At 34.8% G+C, this 14496-nt stretch overlaps 1 protein-coding gene and 1 long non-coding RNA gene across 2 annotated transcripts in view; one reads left to right on the plus strand and one right to left on the minus strand.

Annotated features, from left to right (window-relative positions):
• STEAP2 (STEAP2 metalloreductase) overlaps window positions 1-14496 on the minus strand; it is a 27351-nt gene continuing 12855 nt past the window's right edge. Inside the window, exons 2-5 of the mRNA XM_032484038.1 lie at window positions 13916-14440; window positions 10913-11440; window positions 7857-8021; window positions 1-5867 (exon numbers count right to left, since the gene is read on the minus strand). Of these exons, the coding sequence (XP_032339929.1) occupies window positions 5580-5867; window positions 7857-8021; window positions 10913-11440; window positions 13916-14407 (1473 nt within the window). The 5' untranslated portion in view covers window positions 14408-14440 and the 3' untranslated portion in view covers window positions 1-5579. The remainder of the gene's footprint in view (window positions 5868-7856; window positions 8022-10912; window positions 11441-13915; window positions 14441-14496) is intronic.
• The window catches only part of LOC116664992, a 20599-nt gene continuing 17722 nt past the window's right edge, over window positions 11620-14496 (plus strand). Inside the window, exon 1 of the long non-coding RNA XR_004321567.1 lies at window positions 11620-11766. This is a non-coding gene — a long non-coding RNA (uncharacterized LOC116664992). The remainder of the gene's footprint in view (window positions 11767-14496) is intronic.

The following is a 14496-nucleotide window of genomic DNA, read 5'->3' on the forward strand; positions in this document are numbered from 1 at the left end:
TCACATTAAATAGTACTTTTTATTTAGATGTTTATAAGGCAGATCTATGAGAATGATATAAAAACATGGCATGTAATTTGATAGCGATATTTTGGAGATTACAGAGTTTTAGCAAATATTTATTACACAGTTATAAAGAAGACAGTATTTTCCAAGCAGATACAAAATACCTAATGAAAGGTCAAGGCAAGAAAATGAGTATAATTAATTAACAATGGAAAATCAATTCTAATGTGAATTGCACATTATCCTTTAAAAACTTTTAAAGGTAAGAATTATTGCAATCTAGTTTATTCAAACAGTGCTAAACGGTATCATGACAAAGAACTGAAGGGCCAGAATGGATTAGTTTTGATTTCATATAAGAAAACCCAAATTTACAATGGCTTAAATACAGGAAAATGCAGTTGAAGTAGTGATGCAGTCAAGATCTTTTTTAGTCTCCAGCATGCTTTCCTTAGGGTTTGACCTTGCTCTTGGATATTTGTAAGGACTCCTGTTATATCCACAACTTTGGCAGCAAGATGGAGGAATAAGATAAACAACACATGCTGCTTTTCTTTGAAGAGACTTCCAGGAAGTCACTCACAGGTACCCCTACATCTCACTGAGCCAACACTCAGTCACACGGAAACACCTAACTGCAAGGGCAGTTGAGGAATGTTAAAGGCAGCGGGTTTTAAAGTAGGGTAACTAGACATTGGAAGACAACTTCCATTCCTTGTTCAGGCTGGATATCTGCAAAACCATTAAAGACCTATAAAGAAAATCTTAAGAAAATACCTCCTTGGATTTGTGAATTTGTAAATCATAAAAAAAAATCTGCTTTGGTGATTTACCTTAGCCTATCTAGCCACTGGGAGAATCCAAATAGTCTGGCCTAATTTTGGATGACTGCATGATGTTAATCCAATGATTTGGAAAGCTAAAAAATCTCAGTATAGTAATCTCCCCTTATCCGCAGGGGATATGTTCCAAGACCCCCAGTGGATTCCTGGAACTGCAGATAGTAGCAAACTTGATATATACTATGTTTTTCCCTATACACACATACCTGCGATTAAGTTTAATTTTTAAGTTAGGCACAGTAAAAGATTAACAGCAATAATTAATAATAAAATAGAAAAATAATAACAGTATATTGTGAATGTGGTGTCTCTCAAAATATCTTATTGTACATATTTAATACCTTTTCCACAGTGCATGACTAAGCACTTGTCAGTGCACTGTGGCAGTAACTTTTGCAGTTTGAGGTGCAACAGAATTTGTGAAGAATTTCTTTTTCCTTCTTCACAATTTCATGGATAGAAGATTCATTCTTACTGCGTATCTTACCAGCCTCAGCATATGATTTTTTTCTTTCCTTATTAAGTTGAAAATGTTCACCTTTTCACTTAGAGGGAGTACTTGACAACTTCTTTGTCAAATCCGAATTTCTAGTGTCATTACTCTTGCACTCTGGGGCTATTATTAAGTAAAATAAAGGTTACAAGCACTGGGATACCAGAAGAGTGGATCTGGTAACTGAGATGGATACTAAGTGATGAATGGGAAGGAAACACTGAACAAAGGGATGATTCATGTCCTGGGCAGGATGGAGAGGGAAGGCCCGAGATTTCACCACGCTACTCAGAATGGCACACAATTTAAAATGTCATGAATTGTTTATTTCTGAATTTTCCATTTAATATTTTCAGACCATGGTTGACTATAACTGAAATCAATGAAAGTGAAACCATGGTGAGGGGTGGGGTACATATGTTAGGCTGAACAAAACATTTTTTGGTATTGTATCAACAGAATCTCTGAATATTAGCACTTTATAGTTTTCCTGCATTAAAAAAAATGGAAGAACCTATTCATTAATATAAAATTCACTGTTCAAAGGTATGAACAAATTGTGTTTCCACTAATATTATTACAGTTTCATTTAGAGCAATTTCATATACTGAATATGTTCCAGAATTTGCTCTACTGACTTATGAACAACTGAGGATGGAGCATCTCATTTTGAAGACAATACATCTACATCACAAATATAAATCTTAACACTAGACTGGGGTATATTATACTATGTGTTGCACTGCTTTAAGTCATGAATATACGAAATAATTTCAGCATGACATTTGAGGCTGCTTAAATGCTTATTTCAATACAGAGATTTCATAGACTGACACAAGTTCAGTGCCATAGTATTCTTAAAGAAAGATTTACGAATTACACTTACGGTACTTTATTTAAAACATTACATAAGAAACTTTAGGTTTCACAAATAAAACCTTTGAGGGGAGAACTCTCTGTACAGAATTTATTGTGAAATAGTTTAATGGCAAATGGCAATTAAAATAATTAAGATTTATCATATTATATAAGAGGTAAACAATATAAAAATTGGATATGATATATTCTTGAAGCCCTTTTACACAAACAATTTTTATAATTTGATTGTTAGGATGAACATACATTAAGTTACTATTATCAAATTAATTTTGAAAGTAAAATTCCTTAACTCAAGGTTATGCTAATTTATAAGAAATTAATCAGGTAATTTAACCCTAGCTCATTAACCAATTCCATACGTAGCACAAAATAATTATCTCTGATAAACACCTATAAATATAATTTATTCATACTTTAAAATATTGTAAAATTTAAATAAAAATCTCTACATGTAGATAATCTAGGCTAATTTTCATATATGTTTTGAAAAATATATGTTAGCATGAATATATTCTTATTTAAATATGATTTTAAATATTCTTAATACAGGAGACATGAAATCAGTACACAAAAGCTAAGTAGTATGATTCAGTCCATGATTAATTTCCTTTTAGGAAAAAAATTACTTAATTTTTTTGCATAGGTTTAAGACTGGATATATTTTCTACATTCTTATAATCGTCTCAGGGGCACTTCTCCAAATACAATTTAGGAAACAAATCCCAATACTTTAAATTTCTCACTACTTTCTCACATCTAGTAAGAGCAGAATACAGTCCTACTTCTGAGGCCAGAGTGATGATTTTAAAAGGATAATTATGAGAAATAATGATTAAGGAAAATAATCAGGTAGGAAATAGTAAAATAAAGCAATAAAAAGGCATTTAAGTCAAGCAATTAAAAGTCAATATTTTTGCATTTTTAGAAGGACTTTTATACATTTAGAATTATAATGAATATATTATGTCTATTCTAAAACTTCAAAATTATTTCATCTTTGTAGTACTGAAAAGGAGATATTACCATTTATAACAAAAGCTACATCTCATATACATTTTGATAAACTCTGTTTTCTCATATCTTCAAAGGCCCCTTTTATCTGTAATAGTGATAACTGTATTTATACTATTGGCTAACTAATAAATATATGCAACAATATAGTTCAGCAGTCATCTAACTTTTAAAAGTATTTCATTGTATTTTCACATTAACTAGTGAAAGCATGAGCTTAAGGGAGTGGAACTTAAGGAACAAAGTATTAAACTGCTAATTTCACTAGTCCACTATATAGTTTATAGGTGTTTGCCTTTAAGTTATCACCCAACTGAATCCCTATTGCACACTAACAAGTGATTCTTAAGAGGGAAAGAATATAATTAAAACAAAGAAAATGAAAAACTCAATTAAAAAGTACAAGATATTAAAATTCACCAAGAAGAGAACATCAGAGAATCATGAGTGATTTACCAAACCAACATGATGCAGTGATATTCAAAGAGCCACTGGTAGGAAAGGTGGCCTCCACTAAGTATAGTTCTTTTATTTTTGGCAGCTGGATTCAGCACTACCTTAAGTGGGTAAGTTTAGAAATGTTGTAATTTCAGGAAAGGAATGCATATAATTGTATCTTGTCTTCAACTTTCTAGTTTTAATAAGGGAAGAGCAAATGGAAAAAAAATGTAGGGCATTCTAACCAAAGTATGGACAGAATGCAATTTTAATGTGGAATGTCAGCAGTGAAAATTTTATGAATAATTTATATGATTATGTATCTCTAGAGTAGATTTATAATTAAACACTCATCCAAATATCCTTCATGCTTGCAGTGTGCTCCCTAATGAATGGCTGAGCAGGCAGGAGGACTTCTCAGAAAGAGGAAAAGAGATGACCAACTCTACAGGGACTTTTTAAGATTCCATAGGACCTCAGCCATTCATTCATTAAAACTATTATGGTCCTATCTCTGCTGGAGTCCCTCACTGCCAGAGGGAGGCGTATGGACTGCCATGGGTCTCCAGAGTCCTGTCCCAGGCAAGATCCTCTCTCATGGTAAGTGTGGATTATCCCACAATAATAAATGTATGATTATAGTAATTCCATATATATTTTGACACCACCAACACACTGTAAAGAATGTCAATGTCTTTACACAAAAGAGGGATCATCTAGATAGGTAGGCATGGGGATGGGGCAGGGGCCACACATCCTCGTGGTTGAAACTGTAGCCTCTAAAATGTGACTGTCTGGACTTGAATGCTGGCTCTGTCACACACTAACTGCATGACCTTGGACAAATTACTTAACTTTTCTATCCTTCAGTTTTCTCATATGTAAAAGGAGGATAACTGCCTCTGTCATGGGGTTATTGGAAGTACTAAATGGGATAATACAAATAAAGTGCTTAGAACAGTGCCTGGCATGTTATAATCCCTCAGTGAATGTTAGAAAAATCCTCCACCATACAGAGCATGACTGACTAAGGTGCAGCAACATAGATCAGCTGACAAACAGCTACTCGTGTGTAAAGTGAACACCTTTCCCTCAAACCAGAAACAACTGTAAGATTCCTAGGATTGTTAATGTATTAGGAAAAGCCGTTTTGGAGGCCATATATTACTGTCTTCTCCCTGATCAGCGTATGAACATGCAAATAAAACTTCTCTGTAACAAGATAAAGAATAAAATCTTTCATGAGGCACACATTATCAGTATGTATTTCATGTCTCCGATGCATTTTAAATATAATTTCAAGTTCAGTTGTCTTTTTAAGTTGTGTTTGTTCACAAATCACATTGATTCACAGTTAATTACATTTTTCAAACCCTATCTTATGAAAGAAATCTGGGGATGTTACCATGCATCCTTACCTAGATGCTAATGTAATGTGTCTTTTCTTAAAAATAATGGATGATTATGCATTTCTGTTTCTTAAGTTGGATAACAATTAAAACCTTACTTAAGCTTCAGAAAAAAAAATCCATTGGATTATATTAAAACTTAAAATTCTGCTGGTTTGCAAAGTTTTTTAACATTATGTTGTATCCATATTGTTAACTATAAATATTTCTGCCTGATTATGGAATATAGTTTGTTAAAATAACAATAGTATCACGGTTGTCCAAAAGAAAACAAAACATACCTACATTTCAACAGTAAGATGACTATAAAAATTCATGTTGGTAAAATAGGACATTTGTGAAAATAAATCTGAAGAAAATTCTACTACTAATTCAGTTGAGATCTCACTGAACTGGTTTCGGCCCACAGCAATTTGACAGCGCCCTTCCAAGTGAAGATGAAGTCATAAAAAGAATGGCATAAACAGAAATTTACATGGCATCAGCGAGCACCATTTATCATCACATTACTGTAACCCTCTCTGGTGAGAGATGAGGAACTGCTCCTCCAATACCTTCTTCTAGAAATTGGCTCTTTTCCCAGCCTTTTTTAATTCTCTTTAGCTTTCGGCTTATACATGGAAGGAGTAAAATGATCTTACCCAGAATTACAATTGAGGGCAAAACAAGAGCAAGAACAAAGTTTGGTGGTGTGTAAAACCGGTAGTACTCTTCTTCAAAAGCTCGTTTCCATCCATAAATTACAACATGGAAAGTACTTATGAGCAGAGCCACATAGCCAAGTGTCGACTTGGGTTAAGGAAGGAAGAAAAGGAAACAAAGAATAAGAAGCAAATCATTCAAACTCATAAATTAACCCATCCAGCTATACTGTGTTTATGTTTTGATAACACAATTTTATCTTAAATTATTGAGCTACTCTTTGTTCTTTACTGAATTAAACAATTTTAATATTTTCATATATTTCTTATAAATTTATATGCACTTTATTTTACACAAATAAGGCCATATTGCATACAGTTTAATATTCTGATTATTTATCATATTCAGAACCTTTTCCTCATGTCATTAAATATGAAAACATGATTTTAATGCTATATATTCTACTGAATGGATGTACTATAATTTACCTAACCATTCCTTTTTGTTGATGATTTACTCTGTTTCCTACTTTCCTCAATTATAATGTCACTTTAAGCCTTTTTCTATATTTTGGTTTATTTCCTTAGAACTTATTTCTAATAGTGGGATTGCAGGTCAAAACATCTGGCTTTTCCTTAAGCATACTGATAAAAACTGAAAAACTTTTTTATAAAAGTTACCCACACCTCCACCAGTTGTGTATATTTTTAAAAAGTCTGTGTATGTACATATACATATACATGTATATACATTTACACACATTATGTACATAATACATTAAATGCTGAAGAGCATTTTCATGGGTATACACACACATACTAGTTGAAGATAAATATGGTAAATATAGTATTAATACATAATATAAATAGCATTTCAAACACGTGGCCATATTGACCATATTGAGATTATTAAGAGTACTTTGTTAAGCAGTTTACAAATCAAAATCTAAAAGGTCAGCTGCTTTGGGTTCCCTACATTATGTTTGATTGCTTATTTGAGAAATCATCTTGTTACATAAAATGTTATATTACATCAGCATAATAATGTAATGTCTAACTTCACTGGGAAAGAATCAACTCTCTAGCAGAAAACTGTTCTGTTTGCAATGTCTCATCTAAATTTACAATGATAATTTGCACCTGTCTAGCAGCACCTTTTATCAGAGGGCTTTCTATTTCTTTTCAGATGTCATTAAACTAGCAGTTGGGAAAGTATTCGCATTTTCTTTCCTTCAAAAAGGAAAAATGAATTTAGACCAGGGATATGCTGTTAATTTGAATGAGATTTTTAGATCACTTACATTTAAAAAAACTCAAGTGAATAGGCAAAAAAAAAAAAAAAACAAAGCTAAAACTTAGTGTACTACCAAATGACACTTATCTGCATATTGGGCTATGAACTATTTGGATATAACCAGTACTGATTTTGTAATAATATAGGTAGGGTCTAAGTTTGAGTTATATTTTTAAAATATGCAAATTTATTAAATAGCTATTATTGGAGAAAGTGAATGTTTAACTTTTTAAAGAACATGTTATTTTGAAACCCCTTTATAGACACATATACATATGCATACAACTGATATACCAAATACATATACTAACAAAACTCATAAGGCTGTCTACTTGTCATAGTCCATCAACCTAGTTTTGCTCCTATTTGTATTTGTGTATGTATGCACATTTCTTTTAAAATATTCAAATTGAGCGTCTCTCCACTTGATTTACAATTAATGAGACTTTTCTAGATAGATCAAGATGACTCAAAATATAAAATAAGTCTTCATTCATTTGACTAACAATAAATTGATTTTGGTATTAAACTTGATCTAAGCTCACTCATCCCCCACTTTCATTTTTTTTTTCCTTTTTAAAATAACCTTTATCTGTAACATGGTAGGAAGTGCTATCAAAGCCCTCCAGTAGAATCTTGTACTGGTCTTTCACTTACTAACCAAGAGTCCTAAAGTGTTTCACTTACTAACCAAAACAAGTCCTAGCAATGTGTTCCACAAGCTAGACACATAAACAGCAGCCCCAGAGCACTCTATTATAAGAAGCATATTTAAAGTTCAACTTTACTTAACTGTAATTAAATTCTACACCATCCATCCTTAACCAAACAAACCCTACGTACCTGAATAAAACTGAATTCCCTCCAGTTTAAAGCATTGCTCACTGAAGGGATGGAGGTGACAGCCAGGAGGGAAAGCAAGCCAAGGCTCATTATGCCAAAGGAGATATACATTTCAATCCTCCAAACTTCTTCCTCATTCCAAGAGTTTTCAATATTTGCATGAACCTAACAAAAAAGCAAACATGAATTTCCTTTATTTGGTAGAACATTAACTGATTCAGCACAGAGTTCACTCTCGACCTAAGAATACGTCATATATGGACATATTTAAGTTGCCCTAATTCAATTTAACAAATTGTTATGAAGAACCTATTACTGGATGGTACTGTCCCAGGTGTGGGCGGGGGGAGAGAAAGGGGAGTTGAAAAGAGGACTAAGATTCTCTCCTTCCTCACATACGTGAGAAGAGTGGTAAATCTGACGTCACATTTCTAATACATCACGATGACAGGGACTCTGGAGTCCTGGGACTGTGATATAAAAGAAGTTAGGCTTAGTTTTCAGGTACTTTTACAAGTTGATTTAAACTTGGTTGAATATTTTGAGTACATTCTGGCCTTAGTTCAACTGAGAATCCAGGCAGGGAATTCCTAAAATATATCTTTATCTTCCTTTGTCACATGAAGAACATTTACATGCTGATTTACTGTCCTTCTTACCTTCTTTTCCCCAGGAAGCTGGGATTTCCCCTGGGATAAAGCCCTACAGAGCTCAAATATTTATTCATGTGAGTTGCCTCATCAATATACTTTTCCAGCTGTCCAGTTGCCTCATTCCTGTACAGTACTTTTCCAGATGTCTTCCCCTTACATTGATAATGCATACGTAATCATGTCAGACTTGGTTAACTCTGAATCTGCCATATTCTGCAGAGGGACTACCTTTAGAATTATCTATTTACATGCAAACAATATAATTAGAGTATAAATCAAAAGTTGGATTTCCTAAGATTAAAGCTTTGATTTAAATAATCTATACATGGAAAACAGATTTTAACTTAACATCAGCTTAACTTTTAATCCAATTTCAGTTAACCAAACATATTGAAATTAAAACCCAGATAAAAGCTATTTCTTAGCCATTAGTTCCCTGAAGCAATCATACCAACATCCTGAAAAGAGACACAGAGCTCCTCTGTGGAAAAAGGCTCTTATTATCTTGTCTGATGTCTATACAACAATACAGGATAACAGCATACCCCAGTATACCCAGAGATTACAACCTGGATCTATCTACCTGCCTTCCCAAGTCATCCCTTCATTGCATAAATATGTGTTATGAGTGTCTACTCTGTGTCAGCACAGTGCCAGGCATTAGACATATATCAATGAACAAAACAGGCAAAAATCCTTTCTCTTAAATTCTGACAAGAGAAGGCAGACAACAGTAAATATAATAAACAAAGAACATAAACTGTGTTAGAAGGTGGTAAGCACTATTGAACAAAGAGAAGGTAGAGCAGGGGAAGTAAGAGGGACTGGGAGTACCAGGGCTGAGTCAGAAGGCGGCAGAATTTAAAACAGTGTCCAATGAAGGCCTCGTTGAGGAGGTGATAACTTGATGGAACAAACTTTCATATTGAGGTATGGGAAGTCATTCTGGTTCATACATGATTTGGCTTGAACTTTATGCTGACTAGAACGGCCTGTCTATGGCCTGCCAAACATATGTTGTACATCTGCTTTAACCATTAAAGAAAAGAATGTTGCCCACCATCAAGTTATACAAAGGGTTCTGTCCCACCCCATTGTCAGTTGACAGTGGGCCCTGAGGGGGATTCAGGAAGAAAGAAAACCAGGATGAGGCTTTCTGTGCCCTTAGGTAGTTAAGATGCACACCTCAGGAAGAATTTCAGTGACAACTCTCCCTCCCCGCCCCCATTCTTGCACCTTCTTATACATAGAAAAGCACTAAAGTCATTAACTTGAGATATCGGTTCTTTGTGATTAGTAGCAGTCTTTACCAAAGATGTATGCTTGACTACACTTATTAGCTAGCCAAAAAATTCACGTATAAACTGGCTCCTCCCTGACATCTTCAGAGCAGATCCCCTCAGAGCTGCTAAGAGGCTGTTTCCCAGGCTATCATCCTCAGTTTGCTATAAACAAAACTGTCTTCTATTCCTATTATTGATTGTTTACTGATTATTTGTGTCAACAAACTGAAGAAAAGACTTGAGGGAGGTGAGGAAGCTGGTGGAGCAGATATCAGAGCCTTGTACTGAGTTAAGAGAAGTGGCTATTTTTAGAGAGAATGGCTTAAAGACATCAATCTAGTAAATTTTTTTTCAAATTATTTTAGGTTTTATTGTTGAAACAAGTTTAAGTACTGGATGCTACATACTTGAACCATGATGCCTTGATTCCTTATAAAATGCAAAAGCTTTTTCACATTTGTTTGGCGCACTGTCCTCAGCTTTCTAAGGAATGCTACATCAAAGAGCTTCAGTGAAACCCCTTATATTTGCTAAATGGAAATTATTGAGGAAAATCATGGTCTACTTCATCATCAAGCCCCTTCCATGAAGCTCTCCCTGAGATTTTCTTGAAGAGTTGAGTGCTAGAAAAGCTTCACCTGCAGAACCAGTATCTTTCCTGCTTTTTGATAACAAAAGCCTTGTGTGTGTCTCCTGATCGTGACTTCCTATTCTGTATTATATTTTCACTGATTCTAATTTTACTGTATATGTTTACTGAGAGCTGCTTTATTATTTCATGGAACATGGCCAATTGTAAAATAATTAACTGTTTGATGGTGAAAGTAATCATTACAATAGTAACATTAAAAAACAAGAAAACAAAAACCAACTCTATACTACTCTTTTATTCTATGAAGAAAAAGATGGTAGCAACTTTTACCCTAAATGATTCTGAAGTAGCCATGTAATTCTTATGCAGAAACACTGCTTAAAGAGCAATTCTTTCCCCTCCCAAAATATACGAAAATTTCTTTTACAAGGTATGTAAAGGTTTATACTATTTCACATCTTACGTTTTACAAATTGCACTAATCAAGTGTTTTACTAGCATCAGATAAATATCAAGCACGTTCCATACCTGCTGATAAGCCATGTTGAGAAACAAGTATCTCTCTGACCTTCTCATCGGTAAGCAGAGGCTGTAGGCAACGTGGACCGAAGCGAAGAAAAAGCTTAGTAACCCAAGCTGCTTTCTACACTGTAACCAGGTCTCTAACCAAGGTGGAAATCTCCTATATTTGGTTCCATAATAAAGCTGATAAGCAGCTGCCAGGAGACCTGCCAGGTATACTAGGGACAGCAAAGTAATGGCAACTATGGGCAAGGTTTTATTCACAATCTCAATAGGAATCTTGTAAAAGTCACTCTGCTGGTTTCTAGCATATGGATGTATCACATCTCTGACAAAGGAGTAAAGAAAGAAAAATGTGGCCAGGCTTATGGCTACCACCACTGGTCCTCTCCAAAGAGTAAACAGTCGCAGGGGTAAATTTTCAATCTCCCTGGCTGATGATAATGATCCCAAGTCAACGGGAATGAAATTCAACTGACGCGCAAGTTCAATAACCTGTTGTCTAGCTTGAATATTGTTGCTGCATATATAAACCTGTGGGAAGAAACAGAAGACACATCATCACTGTTGTTGTTTATAACAATGGTAACAATCACACGCTCCACATAGTCCATGGAGCATCACTTGTGATGACTTTGAGTGATACAAAATGTTAAGGAGATAAAGCATCTATTAATCTATTAATCTATTTATTAATAGGTTAAAATGGTGTCATAAAAACAACAAAAGTCCTTCCTACCTTTGATGGCATGAAAATAAAATGCAGAAAAACCTGCCAGAACATGAGATCAGAAGTCCTCAGGGGAACAGAGGCAGGAGGAAAGAAAGGTTTCTAGACCACATGGTTCTAAGCAGACAAGGTAAGGTCTTCCCTCCTGAAGTTTGAGCTGCTGGCCATGTCCCTCCCTCCTCCAGCTCTCTCATTCCAGCAGGGATGGGGTGGGGCTGGCTCTTCAGGCTTTTGGAAAAAGTAATTTAGTTTAGGACTGCAGTGATTCTGCCAAGTAGGGGGAGTGCAAGCACTGCCCCTTAACAGCTCTTCAGCAAAGAGATGGGCATGGATTCTGGATGGCTGAATTTGCAAATAAAACCTCTAAATTGTTATGCTGTACTATTTATAACATTTATCCTTCGGCTTAGAAACCAATTCACCAAGTATCTCTGAAAAAACATGGATAATCTCAGTATATTATTTCATTGGTCAAAATTATAAAATTAGTTCATCTTTAAGTGAGAATAGTATACCTGGAGGAGGGGGGAATGGTATTATAAGGCTTAGTTAATTTAAGTAGTAAAGCCACCGCCATTTTCTAAGAGGTGTTATACCTATAGGAACTCTAATGACGTGATCGCTGAGGGTAAAGGTGGGTTTTCAAACTACCAAAACCTCTTAGCTATTGTAATACAGTTGAGAATTCAACAAATATTTTCAAGCACCACGTTCATTGCTGGAGTGAGCCATGATCACTTACAGGTAGGTACCTCACCTAGAGTTAGAAAAATATTGCTACAAAATCTCTGAGCGATGTTAAGGGAAAATAAATTCCTAAATACATCCCTGAAAGATGTTTATATAAGGGCTCTGGAACAGACCACACTGAAATGCTTGCCTGCTAAACCTGGTTACATAATGGTGAGCATGTAGAGCTCTGTGGATTTTTAATTTCATCTCACATTAGCCAGATGAATGACAAAGTCTATACTATTATACAAATGTTCATGAACTTCTAAAATGGAGCAGGGAAGGTAAAGAAATAGATACCAAAGAAATAAGGAAAAGCATTCTCAATTTATTACAGGTGTGACAATGGTGAATTAAACATTTTTTTAATTCATTGAGAAAAACTACAAATTATAAAATTTTATAATAAACCTTAGGAATAAATCAGACATTCATAAAGGCACGAGGACTATGAAATACAAATGAAGCTCTTTCTGTAGCTCATGCTGAACTTAATCTGTTCCACAATTATTCTGTTGAATAATGAAAATCATCATAAATATGGGCAAAGAATTAAATTCAGGTTCATCTCTAATTTGCTTGGTCTGTGTCCACTGCTAAACCTTGGTGGATACGCAAAAGAAAAAAAGATTCAGAAATAGCCTCTCGGAAAGTAGGGAAGTATATCCTCTTTTTCTAGGTCTTCCAAATTAAACACTTGAAAAGTGAATGGTTATCATGACTCTGACATGCAGCATACAGTGATTTAATACTTGAATTTATTTTCTAAGGCATCTAATCAACTGTCTTTATGGACAAAATAATAAAAGTATTTTACCATCACACTTCATTATCATGCATAACCACACTTCTAAAAGATTTTTAAGGTGCACTGTTTCATGTGTTTACTTATAAAAGCTCTCGTTCCACAGAAGCATTGATGGAGCTCCTCATCTGCTTTATTCTCAGGTTGAACTGGATAAAACTCAGATTAAAAGAGAATCTGAGAAATCCAGTCTGCTTCTATCTTCCCCACCCAGATTACCATCTACACTTAAAATAAAACAAACTGTACGATTTAAAATTCTGTGAATAATCCATGTAAAATAAAAAGGTAACTCTAAAGCAGTCTTCTTAAGGGTCATACTAAATAGTATTTCATACAGTGATGGAATACTGTTTACCAAATAGCTGCAAGGAAGGAAGAAGGGAGAATAAAAGGAAGGGCAGGAAGAAGAGAGGGAAAGAAAAAAGACACGTTTGGGATTGTTTCTGCTTTTGAGGAGGCAAGGAGGTGGCCCATTATTCATCTGCCAGCTGAGCCTTTTTCTTGAATTGCCTGATTATGACAGGAAAGTTCAAGTTATTCTCTCAGCTTTCGACATCATTTTGGGAATAGAAATGTGCCCTTATAAGGTCGGGACATGAATCTGCAGGAGCTCATACATAGTTTTCAAAATGATAATGGTCAGAGAGCATCAGAATTTGGTTTTAAAATGCATGATATTTGTTTAACTATTGAAATACAAAATACCAGATAAATAAGAATAAAATTTAAAAATACATACCTGCCGACTGGCATCCTTAGGTCCTAACTGAAGTGCCCAAGCTGAGACAACATTAAATCCTTTCACAATCAAGGAGTCCGGGAATAATGAAGCCAAATATTCAGCATTGGATTCTGGGTACTGATTTATCCTCATGTTATTGCTCACGTCAATCAGGATTTTACCCACAAGCAGGTGTCTCAGGTCCCAAAGGGAGGTGTAATGTTCTCTATGTATAGCAACAAATATTATATTTGTTTTGACTAGAACATCTTCATGGTGAGTGACATCTACTACATGAGGGAAAAATTCAGAAGCAAATTTAGGATTTCTGCTTCCTATGACCACATGATAGCCACATCTAATAAGTCGAATGGTCAGGGATTTAGCAAAGTCTCCACTTCCAATTACACCTACAGTGACCTTCTTTGCATCTTTGATACCATTCATGCCATTAGGCAAAAAAGTTTCGCTAAGGCTCTTAGGGCTTCCCATCATAGAGATCGATTCCATGATACGGACTCTTCCAAGATCACCAGGGATGTCCTAGGGGAGAAAAATAAAATGCTTATCGATTACCTATCACCAAACATGAATGCACT

Source organism: Camelus ferus, chromosome 7 (assembly GCF_009834535.1).
Source record: "Camelus ferus isolate YT-003-E chromosome 7, BCGSAC_Cfer_1.0, whole genome shotgun sequence".
Taxonomy (NCBI): domain Eukaryota; kingdom Metazoa; phylum Chordata; class Mammalia; order Artiodactyla; family Camelidae; genus Camelus; species Camelus ferus.